The sequence below is a fragment of the Stegostoma tigrinum genome, chromosome 27 (genome assembly GCF_030684315.1).
Source record: "Stegostoma tigrinum isolate sSteTig4 chromosome 27, sSteTig4.hap1, whole genome shotgun sequence".
Classification (NCBI taxonomy): domain Eukaryota; kingdom Metazoa; phylum Chordata; class Chondrichthyes; order Orectolobiformes; family Stegostomatidae; genus Stegostoma; species Stegostoma tigrinum.
This window is the reverse complement of record NC_081380.1, coordinates 45,487,719-45,500,772: the sequence shown is the minus strand read 5'-3', so window position 1 is coordinate 45,500,772 and position 13,054 is coordinate 45,487,719. Positions and strand designations below refer to the sequence as shown.

Below are 13,054 nucleotides of genomic sequence, written 5' to 3'. Positions count from 1 at the left end.
GTGGCTGACGTAGGTACTATAGCAACATTTAAAGAACATGTGGATAGGTCCATGGTTGGAAAGGGTTTAGAGGGATATAGACCAAATGTGGGCAATTGGAACAGCTGAGTGTATACCATTGTCAGCATGGGCCGAAAGGCCTGTTCCCATTCTGTATTACTCGAAAACAGCTGAGGTTCAGTTTCAAGATAATAAAATGTGAGGCTGAATGAACACAGCAGGCCCAGCAGCATCTCAGGAGCACAAAAGCTGTCGTTTCGGGCCTAGACCCTTCATCAGAGTGGAGCTCTCTGATGAAGGGTCTAGGCCCGAAACGTCAGCTTTTGTGCTCCTGAGATGCTGCTGGGCCTGCTGTGTTCATCCAGCCTCACATTTTATTATCTTGGATTCTCCAGCATCTGCAGTTCCCATTATCACCGAAGTTCAGTTTCATGCTGCTAATGTGCAGAAGCAACGTGAATGGAGTTCACCATAAATAGGAGGCCACTGTCAATTCAAATAGGCATTCTGATGAGGAAGCGGTATCTGAGTTTCAGTGTCACTGTGATGCCAGATACATAGTCCATTCCTCTGAAAGACTGGTGGCATATCTCTTTGGCTGATTGCAGCATGGAAGGTCCTGTTTATATCTAATCACATCTGTCAAACCCACACCCTACTCACCATGGGATTTTGTGAACTACCAAATGCCATCTTCTATAGCTTTGCCTCGCACAGGTAGATTCATTGTTATTTGTGCATTAAACAATTCATCTCAACCTTTTTTAAATTCATTCATGGCATAAAGGTGTCACTGGCCAGGCAGCATTTATTGCCCATCCCTAATTGCCCTGAGTGCAGTTAAGAGTCAACCACACTGCTGTGGGTCTGGAGTCACATGCAGGCCAGACCAGGCAAGGATGGTGTTTCCTTCATTAAAGAATATTAGTGAACCAGATGGGTTTTTCCTGACAATTGACAATGGATTCATGGCCATCATCAGACTCTTAATTCCAGATTTTTATTGAATTCAAATTCCACCATCTGCTGTGGCAGGATTTGAACCCGGGTCCCCAGGACATTACCTGGGTCTCTGGATTAACAGTCCAGTGATAATACCACTAAACCATTACCACCCCTTCAGGATTCCCCTTCCCTAGCCCCTCTCCTGCTGTCATATTCCCTCTGTAGTGAGATCCCCGTTTTTTCCAATCTCTGGGATAAGAATTTTCTCCTGAATTCCTGGCCGGAGTTACGAGTGACTGTCTTAGATTGCAGGCTCCTGGGTTTGTTCTCAGCCACAAGTGGAACTATCTCTGCCAAACGCTTCAGTAATTTGAAAAGTGTTCATCATGCCACCCCTCAGCCTTGATAACAAGGTGCACGGCTGGATGAACACAGCAGGCCAAGCAGCATCAGAGAAGCAGGAAGTCTGATGTTTTCGGCCGAGACCCTTGTTTCTGATGAAGGGGCTAGGCCCGAAACGTCAGCTTTTGTGCTCCTGAGATGCTGCTTGGCCTGCTGTGTTCATCCAGCCCCACACTTTGTTATCTCGGATTCCTCAGCCTCCGCAGTCCCCATTATCTCTGATCACCTTTCCTTGACATCGATTAAACCCATAGCTCTTGCTTCATCTTTCTAGTGTCTTTGCAGTGCCTCCATTTCTTTTTCTGAATATTGTTCAGAGATGAACAGGTTTGGTTCCTTGATGTTCATGAGACTTTTTTTTTGGTGAATGCAACTTTAACCAGGGAGGTGGTAAGGATTACAGCTCCCTCTGGCCACTTGTGAAAGTTAGATCCCCTCTCTGTCCCTCCGTGACCTCAGTATTCCTCGATCCCGATCACAACCCCATTAACGATTTCCATCGCACGGTGCTGGGGAGCAGGGACAGGTAGTTTCACTGATCCCTGGACACTCCACTCCATGGAGCTGGAAGAAAGCAACTCTAACTCATCCCAAATTCCTCCATCACACCAAGACGCGGGGATTCCCGAGAGAGGAATGTTGGTCCGTGATCCCGGGGGTAAGAGTCAAATCCCCCTTTGGGATGTGGGCGTGGAATAGGAGTCAAAAACAGGCCTTTCCCATCATTTTCAGCCAATGCCAGGGCTTAAGCCCTACCCTCTCTCTCTCTCTTCACATCTCCGTAATAGGAACAGGGAATGTTCCGAGTGACCTTCACCTGACTGAGGAAACTGCCCGAAATCATTCATGTTCTCATTGTTATTTTGTTACCCAGACATATCCAAGTGTCTCAATGGTTGTGGGTACTGGGTGCCAGTGAGAAGGAGAAAGGGAAAGTGTGATAGGACAGAGTCTGGAGGAGGAATGAGGTGGATAAATGCCCATAGAAGGACTGAGAGAATTGGAGACATTGGGAAGAGGGTGCAGTAGTATCCCTATTCCCTATGAGTTACCTCCCTCTAGGAACCAAGAATAAAGTTTCAGAACTAAAAACCATTCTTATTAATTATTTTAAAATTTCTTTCAGACACAAAGCTCAAAAGGTACAGATTTCTGGATCTCCCTGTTTAATAACAGACTTAAGCAGTGGGAGAGAACTCCCAAAAAGATCTTGTAATGTTCAAACACTTCAGTTTACAGAGGGGACTCACAGCAGATCAAATAAATATTCCAAATCACAATTAGATTCTGCTAAATTACAAAAAACTGCATCAGGTGGAAAAAGTCCAAGAGATGAAACGGTAACAGGAGATAGCAAATCAACTGCTTCCAGACTTTCAGTCTTTATAAATATTTATTTTCAGGGCATCAGTGTTGCTGGCTGGGCCCAGCATTTATTACCTATCCCCAGTTGCCCCTTGAGAAGGTGGGGTGAGCTGCCTTCTTGAACCGCTGCAGTCCTCCTGCTGTAGGTCGGCCCACGATGTTATTAGTGAGGGGATTCCAGGATTTGGACCCAGCGACAGTGAAGGAACGGCAATATATTTACAAGTCAGGATGGCGTGTGACTCGGAGGGGAACTTGCAGGAGGTGGAGTTCCCATGTAACTGCTGCCCTTGTCCTTCCAGCTGGAAGGTGCTATCTAAGGTGCTCTGCTGTAGATGGTACCCTCTGCTGCTGCTGAGTGTCGGTGGTGGGGGGGCAGTGAATGTTGAATGGTGCTGATCAAACTAGTTACATTGTCCTGGATGGTGTCCAGCTTCTAGAGTTTTGTTGGAGCTGCCCCCTTCCAGACAAGTGAGGAAGAGTATTCCCACACACTCCTGACTTGTGCCTTGTAGGTAGTGGACAGACTTTGTACTCGCGGCGGGTCAGTGCTGAGGGAGGGCCACACTGTCAGAGGGTCAGTGCTAAGGGAGTGGGAACTGTTGGAGGGTCAGTGCTGAGGGGGTGCAAATTAATTTACCCTCTCTAGTGAATATAAAAGATGCTATTATCCTACTTCAGAGAAGAGCAGGCAGTTTGCAGGGAAGTGGGTCTCCTGGTTACTAATTATTCCTTAACCAACAATAACAAAAAGGTGATTACTACCTGGTTCACACTATACAGAAGTACTGTATTGTCTGTAAAACATTTTGACATGCCCTGCAGTTGTGAGAGCCATGATAGAAATGCATGTTGTATCAGTGATAATGGGAACTGCAGATGCTGGAGAATCCAACCCTCTCTGATGAAGGGTCCAGGCCCGAAACGTCAGCTTTTGTGCTCCTGAGATGCTGCTTGGCCTGCTGTGTTCATCCAGCTCCACACTTTGTTATCATAGAAATACATGTTGTTTGGTTTTGTTCTGTGACTCCCGGCCGTGAGTGTATCACTGCTCCCCAGTTGCTTCAGGCACTGTGCCAATGCGAGTGTCCCATTCATTCCAGTTGACCTCATTTAACCTGGGTGGAGGTGATGGAAGAGGATGACAGTATTAGTGACCTGGTGCTGTGCTGCAAACTGTTTGCTTTCCATGCCTGGGTCTGTTACTGTTCCTCTCACATGCTCAGTCTTGAGTGGCCCATAGGGTCAGGATGGCACACTGTCCCCTTGCTCAGATTAGTGTCCCATCGAGTGCAGGGGCCCTTTGGAGAGATGGTGGCCCTTCAGTCCCTCTCTCACCTGCCGTTATTTAGCCTGTTGCTTCCACTCCCTTCACACTGACCACCCCCACCGAGATCCCATGGTGAGTAGGGAAGGGGATGGTGAAGGAGAGAGTGAAAGATTGTGAGGGGAGGGTGGGGTATTTTATGACCGCTGGGTCTGCCCTGGGAAACATCTCGAGGGCACAACTTTTTACAAAGTGTGTATGGAGCAGCGACGCAGGCTTTGGAGAGTCGACAGCTCAGCTGTACCCACCGACAGCGAAATATCCACAAACATGTTCCACCAGGCACATTGCTGCTTTTGATCGTGGGACCCTAATCTCATTCAGCCAGCACCGCCACCACCGCCCCCACAACCCAAACTCTGGGGGTCACAGCCTACAGTTTGCACCCCTCCGACTGATACGGATGCTTTGTTTAGCTTCATCCACCCATTACGCCTACGCCCCCCCCTCCCCCCATTATCCCCTCCAGTCTCCCTCCAACAGGCACCCACTCTGATCCCTGTGCGAACTGTCTGGATGACAGAGTGAACACACCAGCTGTTTGCATTCTTTCCCAGACCAGGGCAACTCATGAGACTTCCTGAGCCTGACTGGCTCCTGGAGTTCGGACTTGGGGGGAGGGTGAGGGTCATCAAGCAGCGGGGGGTGCCATTGGTCCAAATATTTGGTAATGTGCACGTAGCAATTGGACCAAACTCCAGCCACTCAGGCTTAAGACCATCGGGGGATAGGAGCAGAAGTAGCAGAATGGCCTTTGAATCGGCCAATGAGATGACGGCTGATCTGATCACCCCCAACACAACTTGGATTGAAAATAAATTCCGCCACCAACATCGTTGTGTTATTTCCAAATGAGTGGGGTTTTTTTTGCAGACCCTTGGACCTAGTGATTACCTGAGACACCACCGTTTGTCCTCTGTCCCTTCAGGTGTGAGCCCGACAGATACCTCTGTGAAACTGTGGCCGTTCTTGCATCTGGTCCGGAGCCATTTTGGCAAAGTTCTCTCAAAGTGTAGAGTGGTCTCAGCCCTCTAGAGGAGTTAGATCGAGTTATATTGTGTCTAAAATACAGAACAGGCCACTCAGCCCAACTGGCTCAGGCTGGTGTCGTGTTCCACACCAGCTCCTCCCACTCTTCTTCCTCTCACCATATCCACATATCCACCTTTTCTATTCCCCATTGTGCTTCCCGTTAAATGTACCCACACCAATCTCCTCACTGTTCCTGCTGGCATTGAGTCCCACATTCTCACTGCTCCCTCAGTAAAGAGATTTCTCTCGATTTACTCATGACCATCCAATTTCGATTTCCCACTGGTGGAAACAGCTCGTCTTTTTGACGCTATCAAACCCCTTCATTATTTTCAAGTTCACTCAGAGGGAAAAGGCTATGCCCCTCCTGTGTTTCCGTGGGATCCACATGTTGCTATCTGAGATAGCATCGCCCATCCCTAATTGCCCTTGTGAAGGTGGTAATGAACGCCTCATTCCATTTGGTGCAGGTATACTTACAGTACCCTTAGAAAAAGAGTACCAGGATTTTGACCCAGTGACGCAAGGAATAAGCAACGCTCCAAAAGATTGTGACTTCACGGAGAATTTTGGATGCAGGAGACTTGGTAATCAAAGGGGCACAGAGTCAAGATCCCTGTCAGAGGAATCACAGAGCATTTTGCATAAACTGTTGTTGAATGTGCTGCTTGGAAGGGCAGGTGGAAGCAGATTCATTAGGAGCTTCCAACAGGGAACTGGAGAAATACATCAAAGCTCTGCTACAGGGATGATCAGCTCAGTGACCCCTTTCTGTGCTCTACCTCAAGCTCCAAAGCAAATCCCTAAACTCAAGAAACAAAGATAATATTTACTGGCCTTTTACAGAGTGGGGTCAATCTCACCAACATCCAATGAATCATGATTGGGGCTGTGTAATACTTCCCTCACTAACTCAGAGCAGGCTCTACACTGGGACCCAGACATGAAGCTGTTGGAATTCTGTGCTGACCTGCAGCTTCCAGATCTTCTCACTCTCACTGGAAATCTTCATCACGGTCTCTCCCATCAAAGCAATCAGCATATTCAGGAGGAGGACAAAAGTCAGGATGACATACAGTACCAGGAGCATGTGGAAAAAGATGGGGAACCTGGAGTGTTTCTGGATCCCCAGGTCTCCCAGACCAATGGTGAGCTTGAAGAGCTCCAGAATGGCAGAGCTGAATCCATTGTATGGGCAGTCACTGTCTGTGGGACATTCCTCAATCAGGGAAGCAAGGGCTGTGGGCAAAAGCACAAACATCTTCTGGACTGGTGTTTGTAAACGACAGGAAATGAAAGTAAAAAACAAGTTGAATTTCTCTAAAGAATTAAAGAAAGTGCCTTTAAAAACCACTTGTCACCCAAAGCTCTCCATATGAATCATGTTTGATGTGCAGTCATCATTGTAATAGAGGAAATGCCATTCCACGCATCGGGTGATCCCATAAACAGAATCTGTTTCTGTTTTGTGATGATGGCTGAGGGCGCGGAGAAAACTGTCCTGCCCTTCTCTAGATCTTTTACAAATGCCCAAGAGGACAGGCAGACTCCTGGTTTAATATCCCACCTGACAGCTGACACTGTGACACCACAGTGTTCCCTCAGTATAGCGCTGGGACAGAACAGTCGGTGTAAATTTTGTGCTCAAGCCTCTCAGGTGGAAAATTGAACCCAGGGCTCCTGCCTCATGATGAGAGTTGTTACCCTCGAGACAACATGAGAACAAGCATTATACCCTACGCACTGGTGTTTCTCTTTGAGAATTTAAGGACGTGATGGAAAGGGAGATAAACAAAGTTGCAGGGAAATCTCAGCAGGTCCAGCAGCATCTGTGAAGGAAAAATCAGAGTTAATGTTTCGGGGCTGGTGACCCTTCCTCAGAATGGGTCGGATAAACTGATTTTTCCTTCACAGATGCTGCCAGACCTGCTGAGCTTTTCCAGCAACTTCTGTTCCTGATTTACAGCATCTGTGGTTCTTTCGGTTTTTATTGAGATAAATGTTAAAGATGCGCCAATTTTCTAATATTCATTCATGGAATGTGGGCATACTGGCTGTGCCAATGTTTATTGCTCATCCCTAATTGTATGGAAGCCAGTTAACAGTGAACCACATTGCTGTGTGTCTGGACTGGAGTCATCTGTAGGCCAGACCAGGTAAGGACGGCAGATTTTGTTCCATGAAGGACATTAGTGAACACCAAGGTACAAAACTGCCAGAGTAGTGTGACTGAGCATTTTCTCCCCACCTCCCTCCTGCTCCCGCTACACCCCCACAATTCCCACAGCTTGGAAAAACAAACAGAGGAGCCTCTGGGAACCCTGGAATGATAAAAGGATATGGATTAGTCCAGGGCAAACCCCTCACTGAGTTCTCCAGCCAGCTGGACACAATGCAGCAAATGGATCTCACAAACCAAGGACTCGCTATTGAGACATTGACCAGACAAGACCAGAAACAATTCCCCATCCAGCCTTACCTGCTGCAAATCCCACGATGAAAACTGCATAGACCAGGAGGAATCGAAGGATATCCTGCAGAATAATCTGCCAAAAGACAGCAAGAAAGATTATCCTTTAACCAATTGTGGGTTAGTTTCCATGTTCCTTACAGACACACCACTGGCTGCCAGCAGGAGGCAGTATGTTACAGTCCCCTCATATGGAGTTGCTGCGCTGACGTTACACTTTCAAAAGCGGCATGTCCTGGGCTAGAGCCTCCGGGATTGACCGGGAATCGCTCACACTCTCCCAGTTTGTCGTCATCTGGAATCAGAGGCTGAACTTTCCCTGGAACCTCTGGCCCAGAGGCTGGGAGGCCACCCGCTGCATCAAGAGATTTCTGAGGTGACCAACAGATGCATCCAGTGAGAATCTCGTTCAGCAAAATTTGTTCTTGGCGTGTCTCAGAGTGACCGAACATGGCCTTATCGAGCCTCAAAGTGAACTTGCCACCAAATTTCTACACAGCAAAATTCCACAGACCGAAGTCCAGGACATGCATTTCCACAGCATCTTCCATGGAATTAAGGATGTCCAACACTTTGTCCTGCCATTGAAGATAACAAGGCGTAGAGCTGGAGGAACACAGCAGGCCAGGAAGCATCAGCGGAGCAGGAAAGCTGACGTTTCAGGTCTGGTGCCATTGAAGTCACTTTTGAAGTGTGTTCCTTGCTAATCTGTAGCAAACACAGGGTCCAATTTGTTCACTGCTACCTCCAACACACGGCAATGTGATAAACGACCTGATCATCTTGTTTAGTGACGTTGATGGAGAAAGAAATGCTGACCCAGACACTGGGGAGATCTCCCTGATCATCACAGATTCGTGCCTGGGGATCTACTACATCTGCCAGATCCATTGGAATGCAAAGAGTGACCCATAAAATCCAACTGATTCTGTGGAACATGGGAACATGAGCAGGCCATTCAGCCCTTCGAGTCTATTTTGCCAATTAATTTTGTGCTAACTCAAGCCATACACTTGGCCATGTGTTTATTTATCTCTTAATACTGACTGTCAAAAATGCTATTGGTTTTGGATACAAGTTACAAGGTTATTTAAGCCCCACTAGTTTTTGTGGGAAAGCAACCTACATTTCAACTGAGATAACAAGGTGTAGAGCTGGATGAACACAGCAGGCCAAGCAGCGTCAGAGGAGCAGGAAAGCTGATGTTTCGGGCCTAGACCCTTCTTCAGAAATGGGGGAGGGGAAGGGGGTTCTGAAATAAATAGGGAGGGAGGGGGAGGCAGATAGAAGATGGATAGAGGAGAAGATAGGTGGAGAGGAGACAGACAGGTCAAAGAGGTGGGGTTGGTGCCAGTGAAGGTGAGTGTAGGCAGGGAGTTAGGGAGGGGATAGCTCAGTCCGGGGAAGATGGACAGGTAACTGAACAAGTGTCTCCTGACTTCTGTCTGAAATCAGAAGTCACACAACACCAGGTTATAGTCCAACAGGTTTATGTGAAATCACAAGCTTTCAGAGCACTGCTCATTGGCTGACTTCCCCTGACCAAGGTGCTGCACTCCAAAAGTTTGTGATTCCAATTAAACCCGTTGGACAATAACCTGGTGTCATGTGATTTCTAACCCTGTCCACCCTAGCCCAACACCAGCACCTCCACATCATCTCTGCAAAGTGGCCAAGATCAGATTTGAAGGTCATATCGCCTTTGACCTCACCAGCGAAAAATGTTTCTCTGTCTGCACCTTGTCATTTTCTATTAAGATCCCAAAAGCCACACTGAATATAATTCTGGAATAAGGAATACTGAGGAAATCAAGGGATATGGAGATAAAATGGACATGAATGAAGGATATGTGTTTAGAAGATGGCAGAGAAGGGCTCTCTGTCCCACTCTCACTCTTATTACCCCTGCCACAGAGGGTGGAAACAGGGAATATTTTGCCCCCATTTGTCTGTGAATAACATTCCTTAAAAACAAATGCACTGACTCAGTGGAACTGGGTCCACAGTTAGGATATGGAGGGATGGACTAATTTATGGTACATGGCTGGACCTGGATCTGGATCTGGATCCTGGAATTTTTAAACATTGGGGAAATAGGCCAAATTGTGTCCTAGGATGTTATGGGGCATAAGACTTTGAATGATTGTGATTATCTGAGAACACTATCGAATGTGTCAGCTACTGTGGTGCAATTTGTCATTGCGGTCAAAATGTGTGAACAGAGTTTTCAGAGCAGGTTGTTTGATGAGAATTGGTCTGAAACTTCCTCAGTGAGATGGAAGCTGTTAATAAAACTATTTCTCTATTTCAGTTTTATAGTTATGGAACATCAGCCAGGTAGGGTATCCTCAGGGAGAACTCCATAACTGCAGTAGTATTGAGTGAATTTGGGTTATGTATTGCACTGAGTGTCTTTTTCATTTGATTATGTTGCCCCTCGGATCATGCCTTAACTTTCTGCACTCCACCAACCATAGGGCTGGTTTGTCTAATCTCTTCTTAAAATATAATCTGTTGAATCTGCACTGCACTCTCTCCAAGACCAATATATTCTTTCTATGTTGCAGGGCCCTGGGCTCTATGCTGAACTCACGATGTGGCCGAATCAGGTCCCTGTACAAACTGTAACACTGCCCCCATGCACACAGGTGGCACAGTGGCTCAGTGGTTAGCACTGCAGCCTCACAGTGCCAGGGAGCCGGGTTCGATTCCAGCCTCAGGCGACTATCTGTGTGGAGTTTGTACATTCTCCCTGTGTCTGTGTGGGTTTCCTCTGGGTGCTCCGGTTTCTTCCCACAGTCCAAAGATGTGCAGGCTAGGTGGATCAGCCATACTAAATTGCCCGTAGTGTTCAGGGATGTGTGGGTTATCGGGGGATGTGTCTGGGTGGGATGCTTCAAGGGGCGGTGTGGACTTGTTGGGCCAAAGGGCCTGTTTTCACACTGCAGGGAATCTAATCTAATAAACATAACTCTATTGCAGGGCTCAGTCTTACCACGAACATTACCTTTTTAATCATTACGCAGTAAATGCCAGTCAGTTTAAAACCTCGTGTGTAATACAAGACATTGAACCAGCCCAGGGCCAGAGCTAATACAAGCAGTATTCTGGAACCTTCCATTTCCGCCCAGCACAGGGAGTTGAAGATGATCACGAGAATGGCCTGGAGGAAACTGATGAGAAAAAGCAATTTGAATGTTGATGACCCACATCCGATCAATGAATAAAAAACACGATAACCTGAACACAACACCCTCATGGCTGTGTAACTCTCTCTCTCTCTCACACACTCTCTCAGAAGGAAAGATGCCAATCTGACAAAGCACGCTTTCACCCTGAAACTGTCAGTAAAGTTACCTGCGGGGAGCTGAGCATTTTTTACCCTGTGACTTTTGGGGGTCTGGGACGTGCTGCCTGAGGGGAGTTGAAGCAAATTCAAGACGAACTTTCAGAAAGGAACTGAATAAAAACTTCAAATGGAAAGATTTATAGGACTGTGGAGAAGGAGTGAGCACATTGGGTTCACTAATGCCCTTTAGGGAAGGAATCTGCCATCCTTACTGGTCTGGCCTACATGTGACTCCAGACCCACAGCAATGCGACTGACACTGAACTGCCCTCTGTAAAGGCCTAAGAAGCCCACAGTTCAAGGGCGATTAAGGATGGGCAATGAGTACTGACCTCGCCAGCATCACCCACATTCCATGAAAGAATCCTTGTTCTCTTTAAAAACTGGCTTGCTGTTGCAAAGAGCCAGCAGAAGAAGATGGCTGAATGGTCTCTCCCTCTCTGTCATGTATTGCCCTTTTGTTGAGCTACTGACAAATGTTTAAATGTTCCCAGTTTGTCTCCTGTACACCCACTGTGTAATAATCCCAACTCCTGTCCATTAAATAACCATCACTCCCTCACTCCCCTCCCTCGGCCTGAGCAGGGAGTTGACTCTGTCCTTCACACAGTCCTAGTCACACTCAGTCTGAGGGTCATCCTGATACTCACACGCCTGACAGCGTTAACTGACAAAGGAACTTACTACAGGATGTGAAAGAATCCATCCACCAGGACAGAGTGCCGATTGGAATGCCTCAGATACAGCATTTGTGATCCCTGAGGGAAAAAAAACAGAGAGTGGCAATTTTAGATCATTCTCTAGGGTTCCAGGGTCACCCCTTGTGCCATGCCTGACCTGGGAGCGTTCAAATGGGGACAGTGTAGAGGGAGCTTTACCTGTATCTAACCCTGTCCTGTCCCTGTCCCGGGAGTGTTTGATGGGGACATTGTACAGTGAGCTTTACTCTGTATCTAAGCCCATGCCGTCCCTGTCCTGGGAGTGTTTGATTGGGACAGTGTAAAGGAAGCTTTACTCTGTATCTAACTCTGTGCTGTCCCTGCCCTGGGAGTGTTTGATGGGGGACAGTGTCGAGTGAGATTTACTCTGTATCTAACCCCATGCTGTCCCTGTCCCTGGGAATTTTAAAAAGCTTGTGAAGGAGGGAGGTAGAGGGAGGCAGGGACAGAGAGAGAGAGAGAGAGAGAGAGAGACAACAGAGAGCATCGTGGAAGGAATTCCCGGTTTTGGGACTGATCAGTTGAAGAGCATGGCCACCGAAAGTGAAGCAAATAAATTCAATGAAAAGGAATCAATAGATCAGAGAGATATCAAGACGCACAAAACAAATAAAAGAAGAGGCAGCTTCTAAGACATAAATACAGCTGGGGGTCAGTGACTGTTATTAGTGTTGAAGATGAAATGTGCACGAGGATTGTGTCTGCTTCAGCTTCGGTCCCATAGGATTGAGGGTTTTATATTTGTGCTTCAGTAAAGATAGCCAGCGTTCGGGAGGAACGTTGTGAACTGCTCTCTGCTAGACGTTAAAAGCAAAGCTTGGACATTCCAGATAAACCCACCTCTTTAAAAGAGAGATACACAGCCATCAATAAAATGTAATTCTGTGCCTGAAAGAACTCAGGTAGATAACTCAATGCAGAGATTGAGATCTGTGTAAAAACAAAGGAGAGGATAATTAACTAACATCATTACAACAGGCAAAGAATTAAACTGCCAATATATCACATCAAGAGGATCCATAACATCCTAATAATGGATGGAATTGTGTTGCCATTTGCGGGAACTTGTTGTACTCACATTAGCGATATGCTTCGTACATTAACACTCTTTCAAAAACCAATCTAACTCCCTATAAAACAGAGAGCAGCTTTACCCAAATGGAGGTGGGGGGTGATAATGGGAACTGCAGATGCTGGAGAATCCAAGGTATAAAGTGTGGAGCTGGATGAACACAGCAGGCCCAGCAGCATCTCAGGAGCACAAAAGCTGACGTTTCGGGCCGAGACCCTTCATCAGAGAGGGGGATGGGGTGAGGGTTCCTGAATAAATAGGGAGAGAGGGGGAGACGGACCGAAGATGGAGAGACAAGAAGATAGGTGGAGAGGAGAGTATAGGTGGGGAGGTAGGGAGGGGAAGGGTCAGTCCAGGGAAGACGGACAGGTCA

The 13,054-nt window shown here is 47.1% G+C and overlaps 1 protein-coding gene across 6 annotated transcripts in view; it reads right to left on the bottom strand.

Annotated features, from left to right (window-relative positions):
• Positions 1-2,486: 2,486 nt before the first annotated feature.
• The window catches only part of LOC125464396 (transient receptor potential cation channel subfamily V member 3-like), a 51,538-nt gene continuing 40,970 nt past the window's right edge, over positions 2,487-13,054 (bottom strand). For all 6 annotated transcript variants that reach the window (XM_059655427.1, XM_059655422.1, XM_059655423.1 and 3 more), the window contains 7 exons: positions 12,450-12,539; positions 11,575-11,648; positions 10,549-10,714; positions 7,551-7,617; positions 6,042-6,310; positions 4,934-5,070; positions 2,487-3,830 (listed from right to left, as the gene is read on the bottom strand). In XM_059655427.1, the coding sequence (XP_059511410.1) occupies positions 3,758-3,830; positions 4,934-5,070; positions 6,042-6,310; positions 7,551-7,617; positions 10,549-10,714; positions 11,575-11,648; positions 12,450-12,539 (876 nt within the window). In that variant the 3' untranslated portion in view covers positions 2,487-3,757. The remainder of the gene's footprint in view (positions 3,831-4,933; positions 5,071-6,041; positions 6,311-7,550; positions 7,618-10,548; positions 10,715-11,574; positions 11,649-12,449; positions 12,540-13,054) is intronic.